Source organism: Lathamus discolor, chromosome 3 (genome assembly GCF_037157495.1).
Source record: "Lathamus discolor isolate bLatDis1 chromosome 3, bLatDis1.hap1, whole genome shotgun sequence".
In the NCBI taxonomy this organism is placed as follows: domain Eukaryota; kingdom Metazoa; phylum Chordata; class Aves; order Psittaciformes; family Psittacidae; genus Lathamus; species Lathamus discolor.
This window is the reverse complement of record NC_088886.1, coordinates 44,105,932-44,124,919: the sequence shown is the minus strand read 5'-3', so window position 1 is coordinate 44,124,919 and position 18,988 is coordinate 44,105,932. Positions and strand designations below refer to the sequence as shown.

The following is an 18,988-nucleotide window of genomic DNA, read 5'->3' as shown; positions in this document are numbered from 1 at the left end:
AGAATGACAGATTAAGAGTTTATTTTAAAATAATTAAGTATGACTTTTCTTTTTTTCTTGCTTGGGGAGGTTCAGAAACTGATCTGGAACTAACCTGAATTGTTTCAGGGGAGCAGGCTTGGAATTTTAAAAGCTGCAAGGGTAAGGCATGAAGGGAACTGGGGAAAGAAATACCTCTCCCTTGTGAAGTTCTTGCAAGCAGGAACCAGTCTCTAGCCCCTTTACTGTCCCAGATGCTAGCAGCTGGAAGTGATGAGTGCAACAGATTCAAATGCCTAAAAGAGTGTAGAATATTCTGCTTTTAGTGAACCTTTCAGTGCAGAGAAGAGTGGAGGAAGCCCCTGCATATCCATGTAGAAAATGCATAGGGAGTGGGCAAATAGGAGCTAAATGGGACACATCTTGGCCAGGAACTGTTTCAGCTCTGCAAAATGTACCCACCTCAGGCTCCATATGTCTTGCACGTGTCAAATGTGAGCTCTGGTTCTTGTTCTTACTGCTTGAATGTGATCCTAAACATAATAAATGTTTATGTGATTGTTTTCTATTTTATACATGGTGTACTGCAGACACAGACTTGTTCTGCCTCTGAACTGATCAAAAGCTGTATGACCATATTAACATAATGACATGTCTCCATTTACCTACTAAGAGAAAGGTTTTATAGGCATGGATGCATTACTAGTGTATTGTGTTCATATAGCTTTTTGAATTGCTTTTTAATTCAGCTGAAGTACAGCAGATAGAACAGTATCACTAGTATAAAATCTTGGAAAAATAAGATTAAGACTTATGCTGTCAAATAGAAGTTCCTGAAAATCAGTTTTACTTTGTGTTAGCATGGCCTCATGGGCAATGCACTGATTATTAAAAAAACATCTGAGCTCCTTTTTGTAGAAGTACAAATACAAATGTTTGTAAAAAAAAAAAAAAAAATCAAAAAAATCAAGATTATTTCAATTTGTTGAAACTAAACTGCTTAAAAGCTGTTAAAATTTTTGTAGGGTTGCACCTCCTGTTGGAATGCAGTTGAACTACAGCAAAAGCCAATGAAGAATTGCTTAATATATTTTGTATTAAGAATAGGGGAAAAAAGCCCTTATTTTTCTCTCATTTAATCTTACTTGTTTCTTAGGAATGTAGCATGTTATGTATTTTTAGTGGCTTCAGACTAGACTGTTTAAATACTTGACACTAGCTGTTCCATCTGCAATGTCCCAACACCCTAAATATAACCTAGATGTAAAATGAGAAGGTCCATATTTTCTAAACATAATTTCTAACTGTTCCTGCTGTCCCAGTGGAGCTACAGGAAGTATATCCTATTTCACTATTGGGAAAGATAAGAGGAAATACATGCTTTGTTTTGTGGTAAAGGTGCAACAAGTGCTGCTGCTTTTCTTTCTTTTGTGTCTCAGTGTGGATTCCATTGCTGGTTTTCAGACTCACTTAATGTATACTAAATTAAATGTGATACTTTGCTTTATTGTAGAATTAGTCAAATTAATGAAATGTAAATCTAATATTTTGGAATTGTTCTGTTGCTTTCAGGTACTTACTTCAACCAAGAGAAAATGGAAACAAGTCTTCTAAAACTGATGATTTGGGGTCACTTAGATTAAATATTTGTTACACTGAAGACTGTGTGCTTCCATCTGAATACTACGGTTCTCTAAGAAACTTGCTGCTAAAATCATCAGATGTTCAGGTACTGTGTTGAAAATTTCTTTTAAAATGAAAACTTAAAGAGAGTTGTGCAGTCCTGTATGAGATATTTTGAATAATGCATATCTAGATATGTTTCTTTTGTGCCTTTGCATGAATTACTTCTGTCACAACCAGAGGAGCAGCTTCTAGAGCTCCGAACTATCAGGATTTTATTCTAGAAGAACCAGCAGAGATAGTGAAATAACCTGTGCTGGGCGACTGGAAGAGATATAATACTTCTCATTGGCTGCTCTTTTCAACTATGTTTTCTCACTGGCTGCTATTGGCCCCATGGATTTAGTGGTTTTCCAGGGACATTGGTCCATTATTGACTCTGAAGGGGTAGATAATCACCTTTACCAAAAATGGTCTGCTTCAGAATTGGTTTCTAATTCCACTTCTGAATGTCTTCTGTCTTCCCCCGTATGCTAATTGGCATGATTGGATTTCTCACATGGACATTGTGACAAAGAGCATATCATGAGACCGGAATCAAATCATAGTAAGGAGGCTTTATATTTCTCTGTCTTTTATAGCCTTACTTCACATCAGTGTTGGTGAAGTACTGGCAGAGGGGAAGAAAGGTGAAGAGGAAGGAGATTGTGACTAAAATTTTTACTAGCCCATATTCAAATAATACTTTACTGGAATTGAGGAAGAGCTGAGTATGTAGCTAGTGGCAGTTAAAGGCTATCTTATTTACTTAGATGATATAACTTGATCATTTTTTAAACTGAAATTACCAAGTGTAGAATGGCAACAGACACTTCAGAACTGAGAACTGTATTTTAATGTGCTCTGATTGTAGTTGGCATAGTCCTTTAAAGATATGACATTATAGTAAAGTGATTGTTTACTGCTTCTTACTTGGATTTGTGACAAAACCATATTCTGATTTTTTAGGGAGAGTTAGAAAGGTGAGTAAATGCCAAATTTCATTATTAAATGTCAAGCATAGAGTAAATAACACAAATTTTCAATTAGCATTTCTGTAGAATGGAAAGTCTTAATTGCCATGTTATGCAACAAATGCTGGAACTTTCTGTTAAGCAGCTGTGTCTAGATTGTTATATTTGAGCTGTAGTTTGCTAAATACGTGAAGAATATTTAACTACTTCACTAATGATTTGATATTCTTTCTCACAGCCGATTTCTGCATCTGCTGCCTATATACTGAGTGAAGTTTGTCGAGACAAGTATGATGCTGTTCTGCCTCTTGTTCGATTGTTGCTGCACCACCATAAGCTAGTTCCATTTGTTGCTGCAGTGGCAGAACTAGATCTGAAAGACACCCAGTATGTATTACATGTCTAGTGATCTCAAGCCTGTTTAAGTAATTTTTAGAGTTTCAAAGTGCTTCATGATACAATATTGTTAAGTGAGCATGTCAATTTCTTTGTCTCATTATGTAAACCTGACTAAATACATTTGCATTTTAATGCTAGATTATAAAAAACATTAACTAAAATCACATTGAAGCTGGGAGTCAGAGTTAATGATTTTGTGCTGTCTGGTAAAATTTTCTTGGAGCTAGTGTACAGTTGAATATAACAAGGTAGCAGTCTGTAGTTGTGTCTAAGACTACGCAGTTGTTAGTTTAAAATGTCATATTTGGCCACTCTTCAAAGTTTACTGATCGTCAGATTGGTACTTAACATTTTTCAAATAGCCAAGAATTTTATCCTGTTTTATTTAGTGTGTGATTGAAATGAGGGTTTTTTTTTCTTCTGCAAATATGCCTCGCAAATAAGTACATATCCTCCTGCATGCTTTGGAAGTAGCAAGCACAGAAGTTTTTCCAAGTAGTACTGTATGGCCTGTGAATTTACAGCTCTGTGGTTAGGGCAGAAATGAAGTAAACACAAATAGTGGCCACTGAGGTGCCAAGTAATGTCCCGTGGAGGTGTGGAAGGGGTTTTGTCACCACAGGATGGTTCATTTCAAAGCTGACTTTCTCCAGATCTAAATAAGGTGAGACAATTTAACTGTGTAGAAAGAGGTGACTCCTGGAAAATAACTTTCCAAACTGCATTTTAGTACACACATTCCTTCCTATTATAATTGAACTGTAACAAAGAAAGATTAAACTAAATCTCTCAGGCTAGAAAGATATACTTTGCAGAGCTGGCTCTGTTTTCTTCAAGAGCTATAGTGAGTAAAAAAAGCATAAACCTAGATTAAATAACCTTTGGTTAAAGTGTCTGAGCTTATCAGTTAGTGTAGCAGCATCCTACTTAGTGTAGCTCTGAGATTGTCTTTCACCAGCCTGCTGGAGGAAGAATTGTATATTGGTGAGGTACAAGTCTCCATTATTGGTTCATTTTCTCCCATTGTTCTTTCTCACACTCAGCACTGGACTGTAACTTCCTTTGTCTAAAATTTTTTAGGCTTTTCCTTATGTTTTTATTTCTGTTTCTGGTTTTGCTAGTAGCTATAATAATATTCTTTTTATTCTTTTCTTGTTCCTGAGTGCTGTTGCAACTTGGATATCTCAATTTCCTTACTGAAATATATGGAAATGTTTTTTAAAAATCCCCAAAACTATTTAATGGCAAGCTAAAGTATTAATTGGATTTTGTAACTGACCTGCTTTTTTTTTTTCACTGTTAAAATAAAATCAGTTATTTTCTTACAGAGAAGCAAACACAGTCTTCAGAGGCAACTCATTAGCAACTCGGTGTGTAGATGAAATGATGAAAATAGTGGGGAAGCACTACCTGAAGGTTACTTTGAAACCTGTTATTGATGAGGTAGGTTAATCTACTGAAACTGTTTTCTGGACACTTAGCCCTCTGGGGAATCTTGTCCATTTGATATGCATTCTTCTTCCAGCTCCCTCTGTAGCAGTAATCATTCAGGTAGGGGAATTCTAGAGGAAAGTTAAATTGAGCAATAATTGGTTAAGTGGGAGAAGCTGCTTTTTGTTATATATGTTCCAGATGCTTGAAAATAAAATGGTCAATGACAGTTGCTCCAGCCTCTAACACATCGCAGAATTTACCCACATGATACATTATGTAACTGATCCATATAAAAAGGCACACACAGAAGTGGGAATGATTATTGCATGCTGTTGTGGATAGTTAGAACCTGTTTACAGTTTTACCCCTCAATCTGGGAGAGAATATGGTTTTAAATAGGTGCATTTCCATGCTTTCTGTCTGAAAAATTGAATTCCTATAGTTTTGTTTGTTTCAGATATGCGAGTCTCCTAAACCCTGTGAAATAGATCCCATCAAACTAAGAGAAGGCGATAATGTAGAAATAAATATGGTGAGTTTCCCAATCTGTTTTTCCTAATTTAAACTTTCTCAAGATCTGAATAAAAAACATTTTAAAGAGCAGCTCTCTATAGTGGAAAAATGAGTAATTTAAAGGTAGCAGTATAATTCTGATTCCTGAGTAAACAAAGGAAAAGTTGTATCTTTTGTCCATGTTTATGAATACAGCAAAGGAAAAGTCCAACAGAGAATATGATAGGGAGGAGAGTCTAAACAGAGGATTACAGTCTTCTGAGCCAATTTGTTGGCTGTTGTGTTTCCTGATGTTCTGTACTTAGTGTCTAGATGATGATGTACTTAATCAGGACTGCTTTAACACTTTGCATTGAAGTTTTGCATGCTGCTTGTCTGCTGCCAGAGAATGACATTTAAGGCAATAGTTGCTGTAACAAACTAAGTTAACATTCACCAGGTATGCATGGGAAGTGATCCTTCTTTGTAACATGTTGCTGTCAAATGATAAAACCAGGTTTTGTTAGTTAGTTGTATATTGCGAGACACTGCCTGTATACTTCAGTGTAAGTGAGTATCATTGAACTGTCTTTCAACACTAATAATCCCTTACAAATATTATGAAGCTTTTAAAATATGAACTGTACTAAAATACATAATTAAATAAGCAGGCAGTGCTTTGAAAAAAAGGAATTGTAGTGTTATGTTTACATTCAGGGAAATAAAACAAATGCAGATGTTAATGGTCTGAAAAAATACCTTTTTTCATAATTGCAGGAGAATCTACGCTACTATGTAGACAAAGTATTCCGTGAAATTGTGCGGTCAAGTATAAGTTGTCCTACCCTAATGTGTGATGTTTTTTATTGTTTGAGGCATCTGGCTGCCAAAAGATTTCCAAGTAAGTGTTCTCTAAAAGCTTCTGAAAACAATGTTTAGAGTGAAATGCTCAACTTCTGTAGTTACCTTACGGGTATTGTTAAATTCTTGCCTTGTTCAAAGCTGCGTCCTGAACTTCTTGACAATCAGGGACTTTATTCTGTCAGTCCGTAAGTCATAGTAAAGCCTTGTGGTCAGTCAGAAAGAATTTTGTGTTTTCCGATACAAAAATGTAGCAGGTCAGGAACACTGCAAGACAGCAGCAAGAAAGAAGTTCCCAACAGAAATACGAGATACTAAAAGAAAAGTGCAAGTAAATCAGGATTTAGTTGAAAGAAGAGTAAAATTTGGAAAAGCTGATCTCTACTGCTTCTGAAGCAGCGAGATGTAAGCTTGAAAATAAAATGGGTGTTTACATCTTAGCTTCATGAACTGCAACTGTTAACTGTGACTAGCACATTTATAACTTAGATGAGGTTAGCTTTACTACTGATATTGCATTACTGCTTACGGGTAGTTTTGAGGAGAGTGGATAATTTAATGTTTGTAATGTGACCAGTATTAGAACAGCTTTATTCTTTCAGCGTGGCTTTAATATAGGAATAATGTGGTGCATCTGAGATACTCTTATACTTCAGTCAGTTAAAATCCAAAATGTCATATGATAAGCTACAGATGAATATACTGACAATCTGGAGCCTTTCTCTAATTCATGTTTGTCACTGGAACTGATGTCATATATTCCTCTAGTTTAGACAGTCCATTCAGAATAGCTAACTTCCCAGACAGATCAGATCAAAGTAGTCATTAGAGTAAGAATGTGATCCGACTGTATTTAGCAGTGTAAAGATGTAAACATACCTGAAATATTAGAGAGAAAATCCTCATTTACAGTATCAAAATTGTATAACACCACTGTTTAATGCTGCAACTCAAAATTGAAGTTGTTCATATGGGTTGTCTGCATTTGTTGCACAGAGTTAATATATTTGTATTGATTAGTGAGCAATTAGCTTAATTGGGTGAACAAACCCTATAGTCCTAGCATGTAAGGGCAACTGCTACAGTATTTTCTCTTTTGGTTCAATATATATGCAGCCATACCTAATGAACATGGGCAGTGTGTGTAAATGCTTACAATAATCTCATAGTTTCTAGTAGTAGAGCTGATGAGCCAGTTTTATGAGAACAGAACTTTCTTAGAGAATTAAACCCTCCATTATAAGTAGAACATTTCTTACCATGTTCACCTTTCTCATTTCATGCGCTTCATTGATTTTTCTATTCTTTTTTAAAATATAAATGTCTCCTTTGATGTTACCTTCCTGAAGATTTTTATGTTGACTGTCTTCATTATTTCCTGTTAAGTTTAGTGCATGTTACATTTCATGGTTTTTCTCTGCAGATGACCCTCATGTACAGTATTCTGCAGTGAGCAGCTTTGTGTTTCTTCGTTTCTTTGCTGTAGCCGTAGTCTCACCTCATACTTTTCATTTACGACCTCACCATCCAGTAAGTTTTGTGAAGCTTTGTTCTGTTTTATTTATAATAGTGAAATCTGTTTATCTGGGAAGGCATAAGTTACTTTGAGTGGGTCTGTAACTGGGAAGTAAGATTACTAAATGTCTCTAGGTTGAGTTTTCAGTTTTATACCTCACCGAAGGAACTAAGGCATTTCCAGTTCTTTAATAGCAAATTTCTTGGTCTTTATGGGGAGTTCTCAAATGATGTAGAAGTGCTTTTGATATTAAAGATACTGTGCCTTTTTTGGGAACACGCTGCTTTGTTAAAATAGCCACGTGACTGTGGGCTCTTTAAGGCATACGCCTAAACTGCATTGATTTCTTTCACCATGAAAGTTAAATATGCAGATGTCACTTTTAAAAAAATATTTCCATGTGTCTTAAACAGAGGTTGCTGAGTTATCCCGTAATTGGTCTGCTTATTTATTCTGGACTCAGTTAGTTGCAGTGGGTTGCAAATCTTCCATCTTCAGTTTTCAAATTGTCAAGTAGGTATGCATAAAAAAAATAGTCTTCAAAGACAGGAATATGGGGATATGACGCACACAGACCCTCCACCCTGTATTATTTTCATATAAAATATGGAATGTGTATGAAATCTTGTGTGTTGTGCCTTCAAAAGAATCTACTTACTCAGATTAATTCCTCTGACATTATCGAGTTTGAGTAAAAAGATTACAGGATTTTTATCACTCGAGGGTTAAACGTCTTAGGGGGAACACTAAGACCCCTTTATCTTTCTGTGTTTACAATCCTGTACTAAAATGCAAGCAGTAAGGTAGCAAACCAATTGGGCAAAAGCCTTAAAGGCCAAGTTCTAAGTTCACCTTGTGTTAGGGAAATAACTACTATCTGTCCAGTAAAACAGTGTTAAGTTTTGAATCATTCAAAAGCATTAAATGTGTAGTAATAATTACAGAATTTGAGGGGTTTGAGATGTTTTATAGGTAAAATTATTTATCCAACTACTAATACTAGTCTAGTGGTAGTGAGTAAAATATTAAACACACTGACTAGCTTACAAAATAAATTCACAAAGCACAAATACTAATAGAAGACAATACTGTATATGCATTTCTCCTCTGTGTGTGGAAAAAAAAAAGGAACAGAGATATATCTGATTGCTGGATTATGTAATTTTTGTGACATTTTAATTTTTAAATCAAAGTTTTACTCGAAATTATGAAAAAAGGTGACTTCTGAATTTTGTTGCTTTATTTTAGGATGCACAGACTTCTAGAACATTAACTCTGATATCAAAAGCCATCCAGACTTTGGGAAGTTGGGGAAGTTTGACCAAAAGCAAACTTGTAAGATTACTAAAATTCTTTCATTTCATAGACAACATTATTTGTAAGATTTTATTAATGTCAATGTACCTTTTCTTTCAGTCAAGTTTCAAGGAGACATTTATGTGTGAGTTCTTCAAAACATTTCAAGAAGAAAAATTTACTGAATCTGTTAAAAAGGTACCTTCAACTAAATTGTTTTTATGTATTTGATCAGCCTTAATTATTAGAAGGTTGTGTTACTGCTCATTTTAATACTAGAGAGAAAAAGAAAAACTGTGATTCATTTTGGACTCTTATTAAACAAAACCCAAACAAAATCTACACATTTGAAACACAAGAGTTAAGCCTAGTGAATAAAATTAACTTAGTTAAAAAAAAAAAAAAGAAACAAATGTTATTAGATCTGCTTATGGGCATTCCTTGTTCCATTGTTTCTAGTCCCTGCAATGTATTTTCATTTCACCTGTTGCATAAAGTAATTACTTTGTTCCAGGAGAAACTGTACATATATTTTTTCAAAACAGCTTTTGGTTCTGATTCTGAATAGTATTTTTAATTAAGTTCCTAGATGATGTTTCCTCTACTGAAAGCAAAGAGCCCAGTGGTCTGAGTGAGCCAGTACATCTAAAGGAAGGGTAAATACATCTTTGATCTATATAGTATAGAATAGAATTGACTTGGTTTATTAATTAATGCTGTCAGATTAATGCTCATTAAAATGCTTGATATAATGCATAAATTATGGTATTTGTAACTTGGATAATTCTGTGTTAGCTTGAAGAAATACTTTAACCAACAGCTGTAAACTTTCTTAACTCTTTTTAGATACATCAGAAAAAAGTAATTAAAAGGAGCATAAAACCTATTAAAGTCTGTCTGCATTTCTGTCACAGTTCAGTGTGTTGCTCTGTGATGGTGAAATTGTTTTTCAAAAGAATATACTAATTAAATTTAGAATTACTTTTCATTCTGTTTGAGCCCAGCCAGCTAAATGTTCTGCCTTTAAAGTAGGAGAAAAAATTACCCCATAATTGGAATATTTAACCGTATGATAGAATGCTTTTATAAAAAATGAGGTTCAAATAATTCTTTCTAAAAAATTTCCCTTTTTTTTAATGTCGATCAGGAATAGCTGATTACTTAATTCAAACAGCGTTTATGGGGAAAATGTATTCTTGTTCCTTCAGTTTGCCTGAGAAGCAGATTAATACGAAGTAAAGATTTTTCTGTGAAAGAAGCATCCAGGTTTCAAACAACGAAGAAATGCTCCTGTAACTAAAATACTAAATAAAAATGAAGGTTGTAGTAGTGGGTCAGCACTTAGTTGTAGCAATTTGGAAGCTAATCTCGGTTAAACTGATGGTTGTCACTCAAAAAAAAAAAAAGTTTCCAGTGAGTATACTTAAAGTGTACTGAATACATTTTATGCCTTCCCGTGCTGTTGTGTTCAGCATAATTTCATTTATATTCAGTTTCTGATCCAGATAAGGCCCATGTAGTAAGTAGCAGGAAAAAGAAAACCTTGTAGTTGGGTACACCTTAATCCATTTTGGGGAAAATTTAGAGTTGTGGACCTGAATAAATAAGTACCCACTCCAAAGTTACTGCTGTGAACAGGAGTGTGGCTAGCATATTTTTCAAACTCCTTTCCTGTTTACAGAACCCTGCATACCATCACCATATTGGGAGGTAATCTTGAGGATCTATTTTGAACAACTAGTAGATTATTCTTTTCATCTACAGTGAAGCAGATTTTTATGTTGCTGCATGATGAACAATAATGTGTTTTCTCAATAAATGGTTTTGACTGCTTTTCAGAAGATTAATGGCTGCATTTCATTTGATTCTGTCTTGACAGAGAAATGTACAAAAGAGCTCAGGGAAGGACTCGGATTGGTAAAAAGAATTTCAAGAAGCGGTGGTTCTGTCTAACAAGTAGAGAATTCACCTACCACAAACAGCAAGGTTCATTATGTTTTCTTTACAATTAATTTTATTTTCTCAATATTTTCTAAGTCTTTGCATCTGATTTATGGTTTTTAAAATGAATAATTGTTTTTCTTTTCCTAAGGTACATATAACACATTTTACTTACCTTTGCCTTGATTACCACATGCTTCTGCCTGTGATTCACGTACATTTCCTCAATAATAAAACTGAATGTTTTGAGAACTTAACCTATAGTATCAGTGCCCTGATGTTATAAAAGCTTTTTAAAAATAGTTTCACTCATCTGCTTACATTTTTTGACAGATAAAGAACCAATTTTCACTATTCCAATCAAAAACATCCTTGCAGTGGAGAAACTTGATGAGAACTCCTTCAACAAGAAAAATGTAAGTCAAAAGAACTGATACATAATTTTTGATGTATTCTTTAAAGAAGATTGTTATTAACTTAGAGTTACTGAAACCTTGTTACTAAACACTTGGGCAAAAAATCTGGTTTGGATCTAGAATGAAAAGCTGTATGCAGTATTTCCAAGCACTGTGAACATGGATCTGTGCATCAATTGTTATGACCAATTTTATGACTTCTGCCCCATTTTTAAATACCTGGAACGAAGGTTAAAGCTTCTGTGACATTATTTCAAAGCACTTTTATGTTAGATATTAGTAGTTTGGATTGTAGTATGTTCTACTAGAAACGGGGTATTACTGAACTTATGTTTATCCATTTTGATAAGAGCTTCCTATACCTTCTCAGCTCAGACAGTTGTCTGTGCTCACATACTCTGGAACTGTAACACATCAGTATTTCTGCCGTTACTTCAGTATAAAGTCTGAGGTCACATTTTAAAGATATGTGAATGAAGAGGACAGAAAATGCATTATGTTCTAATTGTTTAAGGGTTATTTGTTGGATGAGGAAATGGTGTAGGTGGAGCACAGGTTGCTGTTTTGTTTGGTGTGTTTGAGCAGCTTTTTTTGTTGGTTTGTGTGGGTGTGTGCTTCTTAGTTTTTTGTTTGGTTTTGCTTAGTTTTTTCCTAGGGCTGTGTAGTGATATGAAAGAGATGAAGTCTTCTTTCCTTTCTCCCATGTCTTGCTTTCTGTCTTTATTTGGCCTTGTTGAATTCCTTGAGCTTTGAAATACATTTTTATATATTCAAAACCTTTTTTTACTGACTAGAATAATCTTATGTTCCTTCTACAGATGTTTCAAATACTACATGGAGAAAAGCCTCTCTATATCCAAGCAAATAACTGTGTAGAAGCTAGTGAATGGATAGAAGCTCTTTGCCGGGTAACGAGGTCAAACCAGAAGCGGCTTAGTTTTTACCATCCTTCTGCTTTCCTGAATGGGAACTGGCTTTGCTGCAAGGCTACGATAGAGAACACAGTTGGCTGTGCTCCTTGCACTGCGTAAGTTACTTCTCAAATGAAAATATACCTGTTTTGTAGGACAAATAATGTCTGATTCACTATACAACTTGAAAATCTGAAGGCAAAGCTTTTCCTTTCTACTTTAGCCAGTTATGCTACTAAAAACATGTCTTAGTAATAGGCACATCCTACTGGATTTTACTAAGTCAATTACTTCATCAGTCACCATATGAAGAGAAGGTAACCAATTCAGCATGTAAATCAGAAATATTGAATACTGGTTTCTTTCCATGCAGAATGATAGATTTAGTAGTCAAATTATTCAGATGCCAAGTTGAATGTAGAAATATGACATGCCTAGATCATCTGCATAAAATAACTGAAATACCTTGTTGCAAAGGGGTCAGACTGGAAGTCTCTCTCTTTCCCTAATGATATTGTCTGGTCTCTACAGTCACTTTTTATTTTAACCTTACATATTTTAAAACATAATGTACTAAGGAAATTGACTAAATCTTAGATGTAGATTCTGGCAAAATCATTTGGGTTTTGTAGGTATGTCAGGAAAATGAATAGTGTCTTACAAGGAATAATGCCTTTTAAACTGTTGATTTCTGAAAACAAACAAATGATCTGATGTTTAAATAAATTTACCCTTCACTGGATAGTTTGCATAAATTACAGACTAAAGATCTCAGTCCTGTAAATTTCAGTCTAGATAACTTTCAGAAAACTTTTATAATACTTTTTCCATGTTACTCAGTTGATTCTTTTATTACATTTCTCAACAGTTCAAAAGAGTCACATTACTAAATAACTTATGGTTGGTTTTTTTTTTCTGTTTTGGTTTTTTTGGTAGGTTGGTTGGGTGGTTGGGGTGTTTTTTTTTTTTTTTTTTTTTTTAGCTATTCTGGTTTAGGAATGTATCTTGTCCTTCTGTTCTGGTATAGTAGATTTTTTTTTTTTCAAGTGTTTAATTGTAATTTAATGGCCATTAATCTTATTTAGATTTTTTTGAAATAGTTTTAACTCAACATATGGAATAATGAATTCTATTGGGGAAAAAGTGATTTTTTAGTATTGCTGTATTCATTACTCTCAAAACCGTATATGCCTGTTCCTATAGAACACTTGCAACAAATGCTGTTTTGTGTAGCTATTGTAGCTATTGTGAAGCTACATATTAAAAGGCTAAGTGTATTGACACAGAATTAATTTTTATTTGCTTTCAGGAATGACTGATATTGACTACTTGCCTCTTTTTTTCACCTTTTAGAGATGTTCCTGCTGATACTCAGATTGAGATTGATGGAGACAGAGAGACAGAAAGAATTTACTCACTTTTCACTATCAACATGTCTAAACTACAGAAGCTGGAAGGTACTCAAATAGTAATTCAGAATTAATACTGATGCTGCTCAGCTCTTACTCTTTAGGCCTATAACATCAATTTGATGTCTTAACAACTTACCTGAAAATAATAGAGAGACACAGATTGTATTTGTCATTTTATTGCTCTGGTATCAGACATTAGTCAATCATTTCTTTACAGTAGACATAAGGCATGCTCATTGTTTTAATTGAGTATGTATATATGAGATATATCTAATAGCCTAAGCAGAGAGGCTGCAACTGTAGGTAGTTGCTCTTCTGTCTTTGCTCTCCTTTTTCTGACTATAGAGTGAATTCTGTTGAACATGGTTGAGTTGCAAGAAAGCATTAGTCTTCTGTTAATGTGAACAGGAGAGAACTGGATGCTCAAGATGCTGAACACAACCAGCAGAGAATAGGCCACAGAACTGTAAATACATCTAGTTGACATTGTCTCCTGCTATTTGTCTTAACCCATTTTATGCATAGATTAAGTTTATGTGTTAGAATTCTAGGATACCGTTCACATAATAGATTTTGTTTGTTAATTATCAAAATTCTAATTGGGATAACTGTGGTGATTTTTGTAGAGGCTTGCGGAAGTATAGCAGTCTATCAAGGTCCACGGAAAGAACCAGATGATTATTCTAACTTTACAATTGAAGATTCTGTAGCAACTTTTCACACACTTAAACAGATAATAGATATCGTAGAAAAGCTGAATGAATCACATGAAAAATATCGAAAGAAGAGATCGTCTAGTGCTAAATATGGGAGTGAGTAAGTATCTTGTGTGATTTTGATGTACATAAAAGTGTGTTTTTAGAAAAAAAGAAAAATCACAGGACAAATCCAGGCTTGCTCAGATAGAGATAATTAAGCGAAAGGTAGATTTAGACAGCACAAGGACATGGAGAAAATAGGGTGCATAATTTTTAGTAACACAAATATTTTAGCAGTTACTAGAAGATAAAAGAAGTTCCTCTGGTATGGGATTCACCTGTGTTCCTGCTGAGATTCCCATAAGCTGTTACAATGATCATATTGTTTCCTTGCAACTTGATATTTGAAATGCACGTAAAATTTATCCCTGTTTGCCTGCCTTCTGGGTTTGGGCTTTTTTTTTTTTTTGTTTTCTCCAAAACTTCAAATTTCAGTTAAGAAAGAATTAAAATACCAGCTTACATAGAACTGCAAAAATTACACTGCAGCAATAGATCTTTAATGCAGTATATTAACTAACACGTTATTTGTAATTCACTTACCATACTCAATGATAAATAATATTTCTGGTGAAGCTGGAGGAAAAAAAACCCAAACCAACTAAAAACCATCAGTAAGGCTTGATTCACCAAAAAAAAAAAAAAGAATGATCAAACCCTGATTTGGTTTTGCCTAGTTTAGTATCAACTCAGGTTGTTAAGGGGAGTTAACTGATTTAGAGGTCTCACATAAAAGTACATGGTTTTCCACAAAACCTAAGATTTCTCAAGTAGTGGTAAAAATTATGCAAAAAAAATTACAGTTATTATTAATAAATTAAAATTGTACGATAAGAACTTAAAAGCTAATGTTAACCTTAAAATATTTAATTATAGTATTTTTTTTTTTCCAGAGAAAATCCAATTGTTGGCAAAGTTTCTTAACCAGAACAAACTGCAGCACAAGTGGATGAAAAAAGAAACTGGAAATGTTCTTGGTTGTTTTGTTGTTTTTTTTTTTTTTTGTTTTGTTTTTTAAATCATTATATGCCTTTTTACAAAGTATTTAAGAATGAACATAAATATTAGTTGTGTTGACAATCTATTTAATATTTAATAGAAAAATGTCTACTTGGAAATTTGGTCTTAAGTTTATTTTCCTTTTGCTGAAGAACTTGAAGTTCCAGGTTCTTGGATTAGCAGGTGTGAATAAATCTAAACATTGTTTTGCCATTGTTGTCTTATCAGGAAGAACTTCTAAACAAATAAGCTTTGTAATGGAAGAAAATCCACATGGCATTTATTGGTTGGATGACTTCTCTCAATACATACACTGCAAACTTGCATGAGTTTACCGTGGGTGCTTGCCCTGCTGATACAGATCTTGAAATAGAAATCCCAAGATACTACGATATGGGAAAGATCTGAAGCTTCACACTCAATTCATTTGACTTTTTTTCTTGTATTAGGTGTTGTCAGGACTTCATTTATCTACATCTGAAGTCTTACAAAATTGTGCAGTATGCTGCAAATAATCTGGACAGCAGACACCAGTGTTAGTTATGTTTTTAAGTACTAAAGAAGAAGAAATCAGGGAATTTATGTTGTACCTCTTGTTTACATTTGGGGTGAGTATAGTATACAGAGTGACATTAGACCACTATCTATTTTCCTTAGGATTTTTAAGGTACATGTTTTTTCTTAATCTAAAAAGAAATGCAGGGTAGCAACATTCTTTTTAAATAAGTTTGCCTACAAATAGAAAAATTTAAATGTGAACAGATTGTGGTTAAGTACTGATCAATTTACATCATCCCATGTATAATCTTACTTTTTAAAATACAAAGTAATAACTAGGTCCAGCTCACCTTTTGACTACAAATCTAATAAATAATCTCTTATAATCACTCAAAGCACTTTAGATATCTGGACTATCCCAGATTATTTCTAGATACTTTGTAGTATCTGCTTGTTATGATCAGTTGAATGATCAACATTGTTTTGTCTTAAAGCAATGCTTCATTGAGTGTTTTTGTATCTTTAGTCATATGAATTTGTATTTGCCACTTAACACACTTTAAACTGGCATTCTTGACTTTAGTAAGATTAATTTTTGCTCATGTCATCTGAGAAGCTAGATTTATGCTGAAAGAACATATATGTATATAACCAGGAAGAAGCAAAGATATTGCTGTGGCAACTTTGCTTCATCAGTATTAAATACAGTGGTACTCCTTGAAATATTATTTTTTAATAATAACTGTATGTGGTACGTTTATTTTTGGAGCATTTGCTATGGAGTCTTTTGTTGTTGGGTGTGTTTTGGGGGAGTTTATTGTTCTTTTACAATCATGATTTGGCCAAATTAATTAGGAATGTAACTTACAGATAGAATAGAAATCCACCATGCTTGAAACTGTAAGCTGTTTAAATTACTATACATCTATTATACTGTTGTAGGGAGACTTTCTGTAATAAGAGTAAGTTAGCAAGACAGGATTGAATATCCTTTAGAATGAATGTAACTGATTAGGGTAACTATTTTGGTTTAATACCAGACAAACCATTTTAGAATATCCAGGATTCAGTTCTAGTACGTGCAACGTCACAATCATTTTTTCATGTCCACTGTTTTTGCCTTTTCCTTTTTTACACATTTGATGTATTCTAAGGGACTTCTATTTGCCAACAGTTGAAACTTGGGAGTGGAGAGGAGCGAATACAGTAATGCCAAGAAGTGTGTTTTGCCAAGGTAGAGTGGATCTGATTGTCATTCATAAAACGCTCCATTAACAAACAGCTGCCATTAAACAAAGTTGAATGTGGCTGAGTGTTTAAGTTAGATTTTGCTGTATATAGATAAACCCTGTGGCAATGTATCTGTTCCTTGAAGCCATTTTCTGTTTTCAGAGTCAAATTTACAAAAAATTAAATTGTATGCTCATGAAACAATTTTTTATTTTTTATTTTTTCTTTTTAAATATGCACTTTTTTTTTTTGCTTTGGTACTGGAATATCTAGGGGGAAAAAAAAAAGGACATTGAATATTTGTGACCATTAAGATTTGATTTCTCATTTTATAATGTTTTAAAATGCAGTAGATGTTCTAGAATTTAATTAGGTACGAGTAGAATGATTAATAATAAAAGTTGCCTTCATTTTGATTAGTCTAGAAAGATGATGTTAATCAGTAATTCTGTTAGGATTGTAAATTATCATTAGTTTTAATTTGTATTATGATGTATTGTTGAATGTATTTTTATTTAAATTTTATTTTCTTATCAAGACATTAAAATGTTTTGTAACATTGCTTGAGAATAACTCAAATAAATTACAACAAACTTGAGATACACTGTGTTTATTGCGAGACTTTGCTTTTTAATGTGTTAACGTTTATCTGAAGACTGAATTAATTGGTTTTACTTACAGGAGTTGGGTATAAAGAGATAAACCTAGTTGAAAGGGAAAAGAAAACCAAACCCATGATGTCAAGCTGAGGTATCTAGCTGTTCATGTACTGCATTATTAGGTTCTAGCTAAGGCTGATGACTGGAAAGAGAAGTGATAGTCAAATCATTTGTTATAACAGCGTGCATGGAAACCTTAGTAATGTGACACATTTTTTAAAGCTTGCGATGACTGACCTGATGTACTGAAGGATATCTAGTACTGTGTTTATTAGCCTTATATCACTATTCTTTTTCGTGCTTATTGATTTGTCTTTCATTACCTGTCCTGTGTACTAGGACCAGCTGACAAATACAATTTGTCAGTCTCGTTTTAAATATATTGCATGTGGAAAAAACAGTCTGCGCTTTTCTCAATCTTTCTTTATGTAATCTGGGCACCTTTTTTGCCACCTGCTCTCCCTTCCTAAGCTTCTGGGCATTTTTTAGAAGATAATTTTGTACAAGCGTGTTTTGATGTATTGAGGTACCTTGTTTCCTTGTACAGAGAGTTGACCTGTTGTCCTTTATTGCTGGTATGGAAGCTCCTATTAGGAGTTACAGTGCAAACCTTCCAGTAATTTCAGAATTTATTTTGATTCATTCCAAGGTAAGCTGTATTAAGACCCAGTCTGCTTGGTCACTGCATTCATTTGCAGAGATCATAGGGCAAAGTAAGTTAAAGATGAAATTGGAAGTACAGGAGGATTTTTTTTTTTTTCATTAAGAAATTTTTTGTAAGGATTGTGCGATGATAATAGCAGAGTGATCTGTTCTTTTCACTGCTGATACGCTACCTTCTCTAACTATTCTATTAAACTGAGTTTTCTCTAAACCATGACTTGAAAAGGTCATTCCCATCTAAGATTTGTAACTTCTGTGTTCTTCATGTTTTCAAGTTCTGGGCTAGGCTGGCAATCATAGATGTATAGGGCCTTTGTAGCTAGAAAGTTATTCCTAGGACTCTGGATTCCTTGGAAATCTTACACAGTTCTGTACATCTTTGTCCCCCATCATATATGCAGATAACTATAGTGAGAAAATGTATATTTACAGCCTATAGATAAATGAACATATGTATTCATACATTCTACCTATAGACTATATATAAAGGTAACAGAATTAGTAATACACGGAAAATTACAAGACATTATCTTTAGTCTCTGCTCACATGTATTTTTAAGTACAGAGTTTACAACATTTAAGTCAACATGTGATAAGGAATGATTGTATTGTTTTTATAAGAGCATGCATATGGAATAAAAATCCAGACAATAAGCAACATCTCCCAGTAACAAACAAAGGCAACTTCTAGTAGAATAGGCAAATGTATACAATTTAATTAAGGTTCTTACAAATAGTTACAGAAGCATATTTAATGTTTGTGATTTATGCAGATTAAATACACCAGAAATCCTTAAATAGCAGTAAGTAGACTATATTGGTTTTACTGTGTTCAGCTGTGATAATACTGCTGCTGAAATACTTTTGTCTGTGGGATTAAGCTGTTTA

General features: G+C 33.8%; 1 protein-coding gene across 3 annotated transcripts in view; it reads left to right on the top strand.

The window, feature by feature from the left end:
* The window catches only part of RASA2 (RAS p21 protein activator 2), a 47,320-nt gene extending 29,944 nt beyond the window's left edge, over positions 1-17,376 (top strand). For all 3 annotated transcript variants that reach the window (XM_065674941.1, XM_065674942.1, XM_065674943.1), the window contains 15 exons: positions 1,552-1,708; positions 2,854-3,002; positions 4,343-4,457; positions 4,906-4,980; positions 5,718-5,841; positions 7,225-7,331; positions 8,566-8,652; positions 8,734-8,811; positions 9,196-9,269; positions 10,493-10,599; positions 10,888-10,970; positions 11,789-11,997; positions 13,235-13,338; positions 13,920-14,109; positions 14,945-17,376. In XM_065674941.1, the coding sequence (XP_065531013.1) occupies positions 1,552-1,708; positions 2,854-3,002; positions 4,343-4,457; positions 4,906-4,980; positions 5,718-5,841; positions 7,225-7,331; positions 8,566-8,652; positions 8,734-8,811; positions 9,196-9,269; positions 10,493-10,599; positions 10,888-10,970; positions 11,789-11,997; positions 13,235-13,338; positions 13,920-14,109; positions 14,945-14,975 (1,690 nt within the window). In that variant the 3' untranslated portion in view covers positions 14,976-17,376. The remainder of the gene's footprint in view (positions 1-1,551; positions 1,709-2,853; positions 3,003-4,342; positions 4,458-4,905; positions 4,981-5,717; positions 5,842-7,224; positions 7,332-8,565; positions 8,653-8,733; positions 8,812-9,195; positions 9,270-10,492; positions 10,600-10,887; positions 10,971-11,788; positions 11,998-13,234; positions 13,339-13,919; positions 14,110-14,944) is intronic.
* Positions 17,377-18,988: the final 1,612 nt, after the last annotated feature.